This window comes from Euleptes europaea, chromosome 1 (genome assembly GCF_029931775.1).
Source record: "Euleptes europaea isolate rEulEur1 chromosome 1, rEulEur1.hap1, whole genome shotgun sequence".
Classification (NCBI taxonomy): Eukaryota; Metazoa; Chordata; class Lepidosauria; order Squamata; family Sphaerodactylidae; genus Euleptes; species Euleptes europaea.
This window is the reverse complement of record NC_079312.1, coordinates 132,458,355-132,472,306: the sequence shown is the minus strand read 5'-3', so window position 1 is coordinate 132,472,306 and position 13,952 is coordinate 132,458,355. Positions and strand designations below refer to the sequence as shown.

The 13,952-nt window shown below is 41.0% G+C and overlaps 2 protein-coding genes and 1 long non-coding RNA gene across 3 annotated transcripts; 1 reads left to right on the top strand and 2 right to left on the bottom strand.

The window, feature by feature from the left end:
- Positions 1–4,579: 4,579 nt before the first annotated feature.
- On the bottom strand, positions 4,580–5,708 carry LOC130493552 (uncharacterized). Its single transcript, XR_008933975.1, has 2 exons — positions 5,587–5,708; positions 4,580–4,884 (listed from the first exon to the last, which is right to left on the bottom strand). It is a non-coding gene; the product is annotated as an uncharacterized LOC130493552 (long non-coding RNA).
- A 13-nt stretch (positions 5,709–5,721) lies between these two features.
- On the bottom strand, positions 5,722–9,200 carry ALYREF (Aly/REF export factor; the record flags this gene model as incomplete). Its single annotated transcript, XM_056848567.1, has 5 exons — positions 8,859–9,200; positions 8,387–8,518; positions 6,423–6,570; positions 6,262–6,325; positions 5,722–5,758 (listed from the first exon to the last, which is right to left on the bottom strand). Coding segments are annotated over exons 1-5 (615 nt in total), but the record flags the coding sequence as incomplete, so codon positions are not given.
- A 620-nt stretch (positions 9,201–9,820) lies between these two features.
- On the top strand, positions 9,821–12,189 carry ANAPC11 (anaphase promoting complex subunit 11). Its single transcript, XM_056867337.1, has 3 exons — positions 9,821–9,851; positions 11,800–11,943; positions 12,041–12,189. The coding sequence occupies exons 2-3, from the start codon at positions 11,835–11,837 to the stop codon at positions 12,184–12,186; spliced, it is 255 nt and encodes an 84-aa protein (XP_056723315.1). The 5' UTR covers positions 9,821–9,851; positions 11,800–11,834; the 3' UTR covers positions 12,187–12,189.
- The last annotated feature ends 1,763 nt before the right edge of the window (positions 12,190–13,952 follow it).

Below are 13,952 nucleotides of genomic sequence, written 5' to 3'. Positions count from 1 at the left end.
ACATTCCAGGTGCAGAGCAGATTTCTCTAAATCTGTTCCACATGTTCTTTTCAATTTTGTGGACTGTAATGTATTTCAACAGAGCCCATACAAGTCAATTGGCATTCTTGTCACTGGTTTTAGCACATCCCTTTGTATCCTTTCCTCCAAGCTCAGGATGTCCTACTCAGAGTCCCTCCCATGTAATCCACACAGCAACTCTGTGATGCTGAAATAAACAGGATACTTTTAGGACTAACAAAATTTTATTCCTGTTTAGCCTTTCATGGAGATGTGGAATGGTATAATACAGACCGATGTAGAATGGTAAGAAGGGTCAGTATTCAGATGGGAAACCACCAAGGAAGACTATGAAGAAGACAATTACAAACCCCCTTTGTTTACTCACTTGCCTCAAAAGCCCTATGAGGTTGTCATAAATCAGCTCTTCACACACAAGCTTTTGTGAAGCCCAGGTCTTAGCTGCAATGTGAATTTTCAAAATGTTGGCATTTTATGCATGGGGAGAAGGGTCAAGAGGCCATGAAATAGTGTAAAAATTATGTGAAATTCAAGCCTAACAAAAAATAGATAATTCCTTAGTTACAATAAGCTAGTTAAACAAACGCTATGATGTCCAAATTGACCTGTTTGAAAAATAAGCAACCATTAGACCATTTCTGCCATAAATGGCAACTTAATGATAAATATGTATGATGATTAAAATTAATTAATTGTATTTAATAGGACAAGTAGACTTGATTAGACGTTAAAATTTATATATATCTCCATGGTAAATATATGTGTAGAACTAAGTAACGATAATTAGGTGAGTTAGTATTTGACTGGGTGCATAATTTGTTTTCTGTACAATGTAAAAAATTTATGAATTGAACTGAACTTTGATATTGAAATTCAACTATTTTCCCGTTACCCTTTTGCCAATTCTCCTTTTATCTTTGTACCCTAAAACCCATCAATAAAAAAAAATAAGAGAAAAAACAAATATAACCGGTGGGGAATTTCAGCTTTTGGTAAGGTACATAACGCTTATAAGGAGATGGAATGGATGAGGAGGTAATGTGAAATATGTGAACCAACGACGTTCCTTTGTTAATGTCAAGTTTGCATCAGTGGCTTTTCCACAGACTAACCCATTTGACATAGAGAACAGAGAGGCACTGTTAACACGATAGCATATATCCTACTGGACAATGAGAAGTGAGCCCAAGTTCATACAGCTGATGTTAGTGGATCCTGTAATATTGTCCAACTATATATGAAAGCAAAGTTGACCACTTGGTTTGTCGGAGGGTATTCTCTGAGATTTATCTGCATTAGATGAGCTGTTGTTGATTAGGTTAAGGGGTGTTTTAAAGCAAAGAAAGGTTAGCCACATAAGGACTTTAAGAAATATTATTCAGGGTGGGGTATAGATAATTGAGGGTACATTGTACCAATTTGAGCTTGTAGGCAACAACAACAGGTTGTCTACTTTTGGGGCCTCTGTTATAGGAGACTTTCTGGATACAACTCTGGCTCTGCCAATCCATTCCTTAGGCTGGGTGACTGACCTAAGGTCACCCAGTGATATGGCATCCCAGAATTTGAACCAGGGACACTTAATCCAATTCTAATGACTCAACACTAGGATTCACATCAAATGAACTGTGCCCCTCCTCTGGTGAGCTGATATTAATCCAGAAATGCAGTATACTTCCTTGCACTATTCAATGGTATTTGTTTCCTAATAAGTATACACAGGAACTCTTAAGCAAAAGTAGTTTACATGAAGATACAACCATGACAAATCTCGGTTCCAGAAAAAGAAGCTTCATTAATCTCTTCTAAGTCAGTTTGTTCTTGAGACTACTTAGCACAGGTGTGGAATTCAGTATTCAGGTTGCTATCTTGATTATTCAACTTTATTAACTGTCCTATACAAACTGGGTAATGGCTACAAACAATCATATTTGCATTCTAGGGTGTATGACCTTCAATTAACATACTATTTGTTAACCTAATCCATTATTTACTTCCATTATACTTGATGCATTGTTACTTGTGGTCAGTCTGTGGTTTGTACATTTTACATATTTTGTTAAGTTTCCATTGTTCATATCCATGTGTCTATTTTCAATGAAGACTTTAAAGAGGGAAGAGAGAGCAGTTTAAGGTATCCATCCATCTATATCAAATGGTGGGCACAGATATGTTCCCCATTATCCATTCCTCATCTGGTGACAGGTTATAGTTTGGTGCCTTTTTTCATTTCTCAGAAAGCATAGCAAGGGGAAGCAATACAGAGCACCCAGCAGGAGCTAGTGCTAAGGTTCTCAAGCACACTGGTAAATTTCCAAAACAAAAGCTCCCCTGCTGAAAGAATATTTCAAAAGCTAGCTTACTACACTTATGGATTTCTACACAGTGAATATTTTTTTCTTAAGACCAAAGTATTTAATTTAGCATTATCCATCAAGAAGGTGAAGATTCAAACCTTCCTAACCATTTCTTTCCAACCAGGCTTTTAATCGAGTTTTTTATTTTTTTAGGTATTATTTAGTATTCTGTTACTGCTAAATTAACTTTGTTTAATCCTTCTGGGCTGTTGATGAGGTTGATATTTTGATTAGTTTTATTTTAACAGCATTCTCAGTACGCCCCCCCCCCCGGGAGCATTACACACAGCAAATACAAACTTGCTGGTTGCCCCAGCCCAAGAAGTGTCTGGCTGTCCTCAACCAGGTGGAGCACTGTCTCTAATGAGACCAGGGCCCTGCGGGACTAACAGTTCCACAGAGCCTGTTAGACCAAAATGTTCTGCTAGGACAATGGCTGTGGGCAGCAACAGTATCCATCATATCTGGCCTCCCATCCCTTCCCCTCCCTCTTTTTCTTTCATCAGATTTTTCTAATAGGGGATGCTGATTGCAGCCCTGTGTGCCAATACATGAGTGCCAAATCAAGTGGGCCCTTATTAAATTAAAACAATTCTAGAAATTGTTGGTTTTTAATCTATGATTGAATTTTTCTGTATATTTTATTGTTGTATTTATGATGTTCTACTTGATGCTAGCTGCCCTGAGCCCGTCTTCAGCTGGAATAGAGAGCAGGATACAAATCCAAAAATAAAATAAATAAACTTTCCATATTAACTACCACAAACAATGGCAGAAGATAATTTTTAAAAATAAATTTAACAGGCCCAGCTGTCAGCAAGCAAACCAAATGGACATTTGTGTGATAATCATGACGAACGTTAATTTTGGAAACAGACTCAAGGCTACTAGCAATGTACAATACATATCTCGCCCACAGAAATATATCTGGGAACTAATTGAAATAAAGATATTTTGCCTAGTGGGAACAGGTTATCTTCTGAAAGTTTTAACTTTCACAAAAAGGCTATGAATTGAATACGATGAAGACATCATCCAATGGCAACACTACCTCTTATTTGGTATAGAAATCAGACAAATTATACCTTACAAACCCTGTCATGTCTTCCACACAAGATCATAATTTCAGGCCTTCAGTGGAACAATACAAGGTTCTCATAAATCTATCCATTGATAGTTATAGTAGTTAATGTTTATAAAGACTGATACAAAAGCAAACAAATTGTCAATATCACGTTACTGACAACTGCCATTATCCAGCAAGGATCTTACGTATGTTCCATTGCTATATAAAGTTTATTACTAGAAACGTTTGAGGATCTTTTACACTGGTCATTATATGCAACATATTTTGGTACTGAAGGTTTCTTATTCTCTCTGTCCCAACCACCATTAGAAACTAATAGTGCCAAAGACATTAACGGTTTCAATCTTTAAAATGGAAAATTTGTTCCCACATTAGAATTTATATAATAGGGTTGGAGCCCTAGAATATGGGATGTGTCTTGGATGGGACTGACTGGCACCACATTTCTAACAACAGCTTTGGATTTATCCCAACACACTGCCACGCTACTGTGATGTACATTTCCATCCTCCCCAATTCAGAAAAACCTGAAAATCGTTTTATCCCAAAGCACTGGAAGTTGTGAGAAGAGTACACTGTAAAAATGCCATCAAACAGATTTACTTCAAAAAAAGAATTCAATATGGAATTGCAAGTTGAAAGACTAAATCTTTACTTGGCATGTTGGAGTCACTGAATTCACAGCAACTATTTTACAGTAAAAATACTGAGGTGGGGCCAGCACTGAACTTTGGAATCAAGTGTTAAATACAAAAACGACTTTAACAAGAAATTCACCCCCTCTCCATAACAGAGGGTGGAGCTATTTTACTGCCGAACCCCATCACCAACTTCCCTGCAAAAAGCAGTCACGCTGGTTGGCTTTAGCACAGACAAAAAGAGAAGAGTCAGCACGCAGGAGATGCGGGGATGTACAAGTTTACAAGCCCCTACTGGGACATAGTGGAGGAGAGAGACCTGAGAGAGCAGAATCCCTCCCCACAGGAAGGGCAACCAACTCAGCACCAACTCTGTCACTAGGGGCCTGCAGGCAGATACCTGCTCCCCACCACATCTTGGCTCCTGCAGCCCCAAGGCTAGGCTCCAGCTGTAACAGGAAGCAGACATTTACAGCTCTAGACACGTTTCTATTTTATTACTGCCAAGGTGAAAAAGCCACCATGGCCCAACAGGCAACCAGTAAAATTTTTCCCAAAAATAACTCAGTACAAAACAGATCTGTTTCAGAATTTAAAAAAAAGAAAGAAACCTTTACATGAGTTTAAAACCTATTCCAAAACATAAAAGTAAAACAAATCCCATCCTTGATATTAGTAGCCACCGCCATACACCCCTTCCCTCCCCCTGGGGAGCATGGAATGAGATGTCTGCAGTCCTTTCCATGCACAAAATGCGCCAACTGGTTTAACTGGTATCCATCTAGAAGAAAAGAAAAAGACAGTTACTTGGCTAGCATCAGCAACCCAATCTGAACCCTATTGTCACCATTTAGCATCTGTTACACACATAGTTTTAAAACATGTGTTTTACAAAATGGTTTAATACATGCCTGGGGGTATTTCTTTAGCCCCGCATAATATCCCTGATACAATTTCAAGACTCGCCATTTGATGGTTTACTGGAATTCTCTGCAAGTTCCAAATTATGCTATTGAAAAAATAGATCTCCTGGAGACCAATAATGTTTTGCCAGGAGCTTCACCTATCTCACTGATCAGTAGCATCTTATTCTTACACATGATGGGCTATAACAATAGTTCTCTATACCATCCTACTCATGAAAGGCTTTCTACAAACATGGCATGTACAAAAGTTTCCAATCAATACTACTTGCCATTCTATAGTAAGTCAGGTAAAGGAATCAAAAAATATGTGTCAAGACTGTATTTTGTATTCAGGAACCAGAATCTAACACAGAATCAGCAACTTGCTACTCATGTGTAGCAAGCAGTTTTAGGCCTGAACAGACTTCCGCATAAGCATGCTCAGCATCGCACCATTAAGAGTTGTCGCAAACACATGTTGTCATAAAATTCTTTCCCAATTTCCTTAACAATTGTAGCAAGCATCAATTTATTTCTATCTTATGACAGACTGGGAAAGGTCACCCACTATCACTTACCCTGGCATTATAAGCATCCAACTGTGCATCCAATTCTTCTGCAGAAAGTTGCTGCTTGGAACTCCTGCCAGCACCTCTGCCTCGGCCTCTACCGCCACGGCTGCCTCGTCTGTTGCCACCACCAAAACCACCTGAGCCACCACGGTTTCTTGTCATGCCTCCTCTGTTTACACTAAAATCAAAAAGAAAAACTCAATAAGCTACTTGATAAGTAACTCCAAAAACACTCTCTACAAACGCTGCATGATTGTTGAAGTTCATGGGCCCACACATCTTGCCACCTGGAAAGAACACAGCATCAGGGAGAGTCTCTGCCCTTCTCCAGACACAAGAGACGGGTGGGAACTTGTTGAGTCTTGAAGACAGTCAAAAAGCATTTAAGACTTTTACGCATGCTCTGAGCTCTACATGTCACTAGACAATATCCAGCCTTTTGGTGCACAGGAGGAGTATAAACACATCAGCAGCAACCACAAATTTTTAACAACCCGTCAAAATCTATAGAAAGAAACCTGTTGAAATTAAAAAATCCACACAGACGTTGGATCAAAGGCCTCTCACCCAGCTTTAAGCACTCTCTTAATCAAGGGTGCAAACGCATATATAACTCTTAACAAGGAATGCTAAAGTTAGTCTTTGCTATACAACTGCGAACATCAAAAGTAAATCCCCAACCTCTGTATTGGTCTCCTCTGTGTATCGATTTGTGACGTAACCAGCTGGATGTTCATAGGACGTCCTAGGAAATATTAAAATAATTTCTGTTAATGATCATGACTGAGTTAGACCATCTCCCAGCTGCTGAGTAAATACCTTGATGAAAAGCATATACATACCATCCAGGGGGACTCCATTGTACTGTTTCATAGCTTTCAGAGCATCTGCCTTTCTCTCGAAATGTACATCTGCTGTACCTAGACTACGACCAGATCGATCATAGTGCACTGCTGCCTTCTTCAATGTTCCAAACTCTGCAAAAAGCTCCTGAAAAGTGCAGAGAGATACATCATACAGCTATGAAGTGTAAGAAGCTCTTACAAAATTACCTAATGCAGCCATACAGGCAGGTAAGCGGTCTTTTACACTGCAGCATCTAAGTCAACATGCCATACTATTATGTTATATTGCCTATAGCCCATTCTTCACCTTAAACATACAAAACACATCTTTCAGCATTTGCCAGGTACTGTTATTTAGAAAAAGAAACCTGTTTGTTAGGGGGCCAGATTATACTGATGGCAGCTCTCAAATCAGCTTTGCTTCCTTTTCTGTCTAATTTATTGCCTGGGGTTAAAGTGATATACGCTCTCTAAACAACTGCCTAACAGTATATACCTTCCCAAACAAACTACCAGCACTGCATGATGGTGATGCAACCAAATTAAGGATAGCATTGGAGTGAAAATGTATAACAATGGGCCTTAGTCCACAAATTTTACACGCAGGCATATATGCTATCACTCTACTAAGCAAAATCGGAAGCTTTCACCAATCTAAAAAGGTTTCCACCAAGTTAAGTGACTCTTCCTTCTATGGTAGGGCAAATGGCAGAGTTGGGTTTTTGTTAATTATTAGTAATTAAGTATCTTCTCTTCACCAGAATTTGTTCCCAGTTGAGGAAGCAAACAGTGGACATTCTAGCTTTCTTCAGTGGTTCCCAACCTTTTTTTGACCAGGGACCACTAGGACTTTTTTGTTCAGTGCAGGGACCCCAAGGTTCAAAATAAAAATTCCGAGAAGAATTTGAAAATAAACTTTAATCATAACTGTTAGTTAAACATTAAACTTAGAATAATATTTGAATATATATATTTTATAATAGTGAACTTTTAATTGAAAATATTAATTTATTATGGGTTTATAACTTTGTTTTGTGGACTTTAATTTAGTTCTCGCAGACCCCCGGTTGGGAACCAGTGCTCTAGGTAGAACTGTTGACCCAAGTAATTCATATACTGAGAAAGTGCCTTTAGCTTTATATGTAGGGATACATCTCTAGCAAAAGACTCAAGATCATGAGCCTAGAATGTGGAATCACTACAAGACTCACTTAAAAGATCAGGTTACAGCACTCCCGGGAAAAACAGGAGTAATTAACCTACATCTCAACCCACACATAAATAGTTGCTTTGCAAAAAAAAAAAAAAATGCTCCACTAATTCAAGCATGAAATAAAATACAGAGAAATGCTACTGCATTCATTTCTCCAAAGTCGCTGTAATGCAGCCATTTTGCCACTAACACACACAGGAATTAATATTTGGGGGAGAAACAGTGCTGAAGAATGTAGCATCAACAACTATGACATCACAAAAAGTTGCGTTTCACAGCCAATTTATCAAACAGACCCTACTATGGGGAAAAAGCAAAGGCATCTTTGTCTCTTGAAATCAATGCTAAAATAATGGAACATTTATTTTTGAATGTTATCAGACTGAGGCAGAATAGCCTTAACGTGACCCCAATTTCATCAATGCTCATATAGCATGTTACTTAAAATTTGAGTAATCGTTGTTTTAGATTAATGCCCAAAATGCTAACTTGCCTAAGACCATCCCAAAGTCAAAAAGTAACCAGGAGAATAGATCACTTTGTTAACTATATTTTTCTTTTAAACTTTCTGCAATAACATGAGAACAAAGACACTATCAAAACCGGCCTACTGCTTTATTATGTGATTTGCACTACGTAAAAGAGACACTTTCAGGCCCACCAAGGAAAGCCCCTGTAACCTACCACACTAGCTGTAACTGTTCTGTACCCATAGCCACCTCAAGTATACACAAAAGTTAACACTTACCTGTATATCTGCATCTGACACACCAAAATCCAGATTAGAGACAAGGAGCTTCCCTCCTGTCTCCATGCCAGCGCCAGCACCAAAGCCACTATCAAACAAATCATGTTGCCACTTCTCGGGGAGTTGCTTAGGCTGTAAGTAAAACAACAAACTCAGTACGTAGATCCCGACGCACCAAGCAACCCTTCGCCATATTCATGCGCTTCGCTAACCTTCCTTTCTATTTTTCCTTGCCCGCCCGCCCGCCAACCCACGCACGCACTCCGCAGTACTTCAACGCAAAACCAAAGCACTGAACCTCCTCCCCCTCACAATCACAAGTCCATTTCTTAAAACTGCCCCAAAGACCTGGCATCCTAAAAAGCTCTAACCCGTATTCTTTGCCCAAACCAATATTTAAAAACAAAGCTCATGAAAAGAGCCTAACTCGCCTCCCACTGTAAATGGGCTCCGTCCTGGCTCAGGAACTTACCCGACTGTAGGGCGCAGGCCTGTTCCTGCCACCTCCCCGGGCGAGGGCGGCCCTGTTCCGCAGGGGGCCACCACCTCCTGCCCGGCCAGCCCCACCTCGGCCAGCCCCACCACCACCGCGACCAGAGGCTCCTCTTCCCCGGCCTCGGCCACCGCCAGCTCGGCCACCTCCGCCACGTTGGCTCCGGTTCAGTTTGATAATATCGTCCAAAGACATATCCATTTTGTCGCCCATGATGGCGGCTCCCTCCGGCTCAAGGGGCCTACGCTTCCGGCCGCGCTACACCGGGGCCGGAAGCGGACAGGGCGGATATCGACAGAGAGCAAAGAGCGCGCACGTGCAAGCTTCGATTTTTGAGAAATAAAGGCGCGTCCGTCGTTGACGCGCGCGGCTTTATGGGAGTTGAGCGCGCAAGGGAGCTTGGGAAAGGCAGAGGGGAGGGACTTCCGGGGGAGAGAGCGGGCGAGCGAGACGGTTGAGTTTCGGCGCCAAGGTTGGAGCGTTTGAGTGCTGTAAGGGAGGGGGCTGGGTCGCAGGACCGAGGGTGGAGCTTGTTTCTTTTCTGGGGAGGGTGATGGGGGGCGGGTTTTGTACTCAAGCTGCTTTTCCGGTTTCTTCCTGAGGAAGAGACTGTTTAATATCCGCAGCGTCGCCTGTCTTTGAAACCTCTCCGTCAGTTTCTCCTTTGTTCCTTCCCATTGGTCCGCCCCTGTCTCACAAGGAGTCTAGGGCACCTTAGCTTAGGTATGGTTCGCACGTGCGGGAGACTGGGGTGCAAGAATGGACTGTGTCGCTTCATGATGCGGATGGAGGATCACATTTTGGCACAATGTTCTATGTTAAAAGTTCCCTACATTTAACGAATAAGCACAACAAGAAAAGTTAATGTAGAAACTCTCCTCTGCTACTTTTCTAGTTGCATGGAGTGTTGTTTTTTACAAGTATTAACATTTAAGCTGTCATTTGCAGTCCAAAGTGAGTTGCCTGGATCAGGTCTGTGGAGGACCAGCATATACATTTTCTGTGTGCGTTACTGAAAACTCCATTCTGTAATAGCATTCCATTTTATCACCTTGTCCACTGGCCTTTGCCTTGTCAAGACTTGGGATGCATTTGCTCAGATTTTCCCTTGCTCCTCTTCTGGTTTTCCCCTTTTTGTTGATTTTTCCCTACTGCTGAAACTTTAACTTTAACTTGTCGTGTTTATTTATGTTGTTGTGAAGTGATGCCCCTGCATAAATAATAGTGATCTGACCCATTTATGCAGCAGCCACTTGTTAGAGACAGTCAGGTGTGCTGTTATGAGAGCCTTCTGCAGGGTAGCTTTGGGGCTTTACTGTAGGGTGACTGCTAGTAGCATGCATGAAACTCTTGGATTACTGTGTTGCTAAAAGGATTAATGCTCTGTGTTTTATGAGCCAAAGAAATTCCTATTTCTGTTCTGATTAGAAATCATTATTACAGGTCCTAGCTTTTTTTTCCCATTCTGCCCAATGACCGTAGTGGAAATGCTCATCTTAAGCTGAGTTTGCTGCTTTTACAAATATTTTGTTTCTCCCCTGCTCAGCCTTCCCTGTGAGGATGCTGGAATTTAAGGTACAGTGAAGAATTGATTGCCCACTTGTCAGTTTTCCCAGGTGAATTCCAAGCCTTCCCACACTGTCTACTTACTTCACAGTGGGTAGCCGTGTTAAGTCTGTTTGCAGTAGTCAAAAAGGGCAAGAGTCCAGTAGCACCTTAAAGACTAACAAAAATATTTTCTGGTAGGGTATGAGCTTTCGTGAGCCACAGCTCACTTCTTCAGATACAGCTAGAATGTGAATCCATCGGTCTTTAAGTAGAGGAACAGTATGTAAATGTGAATAGCAGGCTTGATGGGATTAGGTGTGGTATGCAGAAGAGTCTGTGATGTCCAGGGGAGAGATGGGTGTGGAGAAATCAGCATTGGTAATGGGCCATGAATGCAAGGTCTTTATTCAGCCCAGGTAAATGCATTGACAAGCTTACAGACAGCCGGCTAACCTAAAACAACTTCTCACCCATGATGATAAACTACTTAACAAGAACATGGACTCTGGCACCAAGGCCTGCAACAAACCAAGGTGCCAACTTTGTCCTCATATAGATTCTAGGAACACCATCTCTGGACCCACCAATGCCAGCCATACTATCTCAGGTTCATACTCCTGCTCATCTTCTAATGTGATTTATGCCATCACATGCCAGCAATGCCCTTCCACAATCTACATTGGACAAACAGGTCAGTCTCTTAGACAAAGATTAAATGGACATAAGTCTGACATCAGAAACCACAATATTCAAAAACCAGTGGGAGAACATTTCAACCTTCCAGGACATTCTGTTGCAGATTTAAGAGTAGCAGTTCTCTTACAAAGGAATTTTAAAGGGAGATTGGAAAGAGAAACTGCTGAATTACAGTTGATATTCAAACTAAAGTCAATGCATTTACCTGGGCTGAATAAAGACCTTGCATTCATGGCCCATTACCAATGCTGATTTCTCCACACCCATCTCTCCCCTGGACATCACAGACTCTTCTGCATATCACACCTAATCCCATCAAGCCTGCTATTCACATTTACATACTGTTCCTCTACTTAAAGACCGATGGATTCACATTCTAGCTGTATCTGAAGAAGTGAGCTGTGGCTCACGAAAGCTCATACCCTACCAGAAAATATTTTTGTTAGTCTTTAAGGTGCTACTGGACTCTTGCCCTTTTTGTCTACTTACTTGTAAATGTAGAGTCCTGGTTTTAGCACGTGTCACACCATATAGTAGCAAAGAAAATTGGTAGAAGTAGTAATAAATCTCAGTGAGCTCTGTAGAGAAATATGGACAACATTCAACTCAGTTTAAGGGCTGGAGGATCTCTAGAAATGGACCTAAGCTCCATCCCTGTTTTTTCTTATTCCATCAGATTCCATCTTAAGCTTGGTGTGCTGTCTGGACATAATGAAAGTGAAAGTCAAGTGCTGGCATGGAGTCGCCTCTTGGCTCTGGGTTGCCAATGATGAGAATTGCGGAATTTGCCGGATGGCCTTCAATGGCTGTTGCCCAGACTGTGAGTAGTAGGGTTGTGTGTCCACTGACATTCACCTTTACACATATGAATGTGGTCTTTTCCCAGCTTTCCCCTAATTAAGCTTATATTTTTGCAGGTAAGGTCCCCGGAGATGACTGCCCTTTGGTATGGGGTCAGTGTTCCCATTGTTTTCATATGCATTGCATTCTGAAGTGGCTCAACGCCCAGCATGGTCAGCAGCACTGCCCAATGTGCCGGCAGGAGTGGAAGTTCAAAGAGTGACGGTGGCAACGTGTGGTTTTTTTCTCCTTTTTTTGGATTTCATGGATTGTGCACTTTTTGGGGAGTGAATTTCTGACCAACTTGTGCAATATTGAAGATGCCTTCTACCTTCCCAATGTTACTGAAAGGAAAACTGAAAGAAGGTGGAGGAAATGGAGCTACAGCTAGCCAATTGATAGTTGATGCTGTCAGCCATGTGTAATCAACACTTTTACTGTCTATGGTTCTGGGCTATATGCTCTTCTGCAATATTACACCCTCTGTGATTTCCAGACTTGCACTGTATATGAGAGTTGGTAGGAAAAGCAAAAGTAGTGGATAAATGCCATTTTGGTGTTTTTCAAAATCTGGACATCCCTAGCAATGCCTGATGCCCTAGGCATGGTTCCTCAGAGAACTGTGCCTCAGTTGCACTAAAAGTTGAGAATCATTTTAAAGGCATATTCCCCTTCAATGCACATCCCCAATTATTTATGTTCTGGGGGACTGGGGCTAAACGTTCCCCCTTCCATTTATTGTCTCATTTGTGAGCTCAGTGCTTCTGTATGGACTTTCATTCCTGGGGTCCTATTATTGTGTTCTGCTCAGCCAGTATACAGCCTGTTGGCATCAATATTGAAATTCACTTTGTTGATATCAGCGGAGTTTGGGCATTACATGGTTCAGAACTGCGACCTTTCAGTGTAAATGTAGTATTAGTATAAATGTAGTATTACAGAATTAGTAGGGAGAAGGGGCAGGGGGGAGAACAACTGCAATCTAGTGCCTGCATCTTGTTGCACGCTTGGATAGTAATACCATATGTTTGTTTCCCAAAGGCAGTAATGCCAGATCTCTTGTATTGCCAAGCAGTTGCCCACAGTGTAAATGAGTACATGGCATGTTCCAATAAATTAAGTGATGTGATTCATTGTTTGTAATACCCCCTACCTTTTTCATTCGCACTGGGATTCTGCAAAGGTTACAGCCAAGAGCAAAATGTTCATATCAGTGACTCACATGCTCTTTAGATCCACAGTGAGATGGAAAAGTGTGACCTGTGAGGGATGGCCATTTTTCAGTCTTGGTAAGGTTTCTCTTTCTCCCCCCCCCCCCCAATAGCACAAGGGTTCCTGCCATACGTTCCAGCCACACGGCCCACAGACCAGCTGTTTTTGATGCTTCATCCTGGCTATTGGGTGCCCAGTCCTTTCTGCCTCCCCCGCCTGCCATGTGTAATTGGAAACCCTTCACAGCACCCAAATGAGAAGATGTTCTTAGTAAATTATTTTTTTAAAGATATTTTATTAACATTTTCAAGAAAAAACAAACAAATTATATACACATACATTCACACAGTTTGCACTCCTTCGGGGAGTCTATTTCATCTTACATTTCAAACATCTTATACATTGTTTTTATTCTACATTTTACATAAAAAATTTCTTCTATACTATATAGTAAATTTTATAAGCTGATCCTTATATCTAACAATCTATCCTTTCCATTTAACATAAAATAACATTCCCATTTCTTTTGGAATTCTTCAGTCGTCTTCTCTTTCATCAAGCTGGTCAATCTGACCATCACCACAAATTCGTCCATCTTTTATTGCCACTTTTCCAAATCTGGAATATCCTCCTGTTTCCAAGATGCTGCTAGTACTAGTCTAGCCACCGTTGTCAGATAGCCAAATATTTCTCTATGGTTTCTGTCCAAGTTATCTGGCTCAATTCCTAGCAACATAGTTTCTGGGTTCAAAGGAAATTTGATTCTTAAAACTTTCT

What these genes read in the sequence shown, in the direction of transcription:
- ANAPC11 (XM_056867337.1), top strand. Translation starts at nt 11,835, where the DNA reads ATGAAAGTGAAAGTCAAGTGCTGGCATGGAGTCGCCTCTTGGCTCTGG. An exon ending in CAATGGCTGTTGCCCAGACT is followed by an intron (nt 11,944 to 12,040) that starts GTGAGTAGTAGG and finishes ATATTTTTGCAG; the next exon opens with GTAAGGTCCCCGGAGATGAC.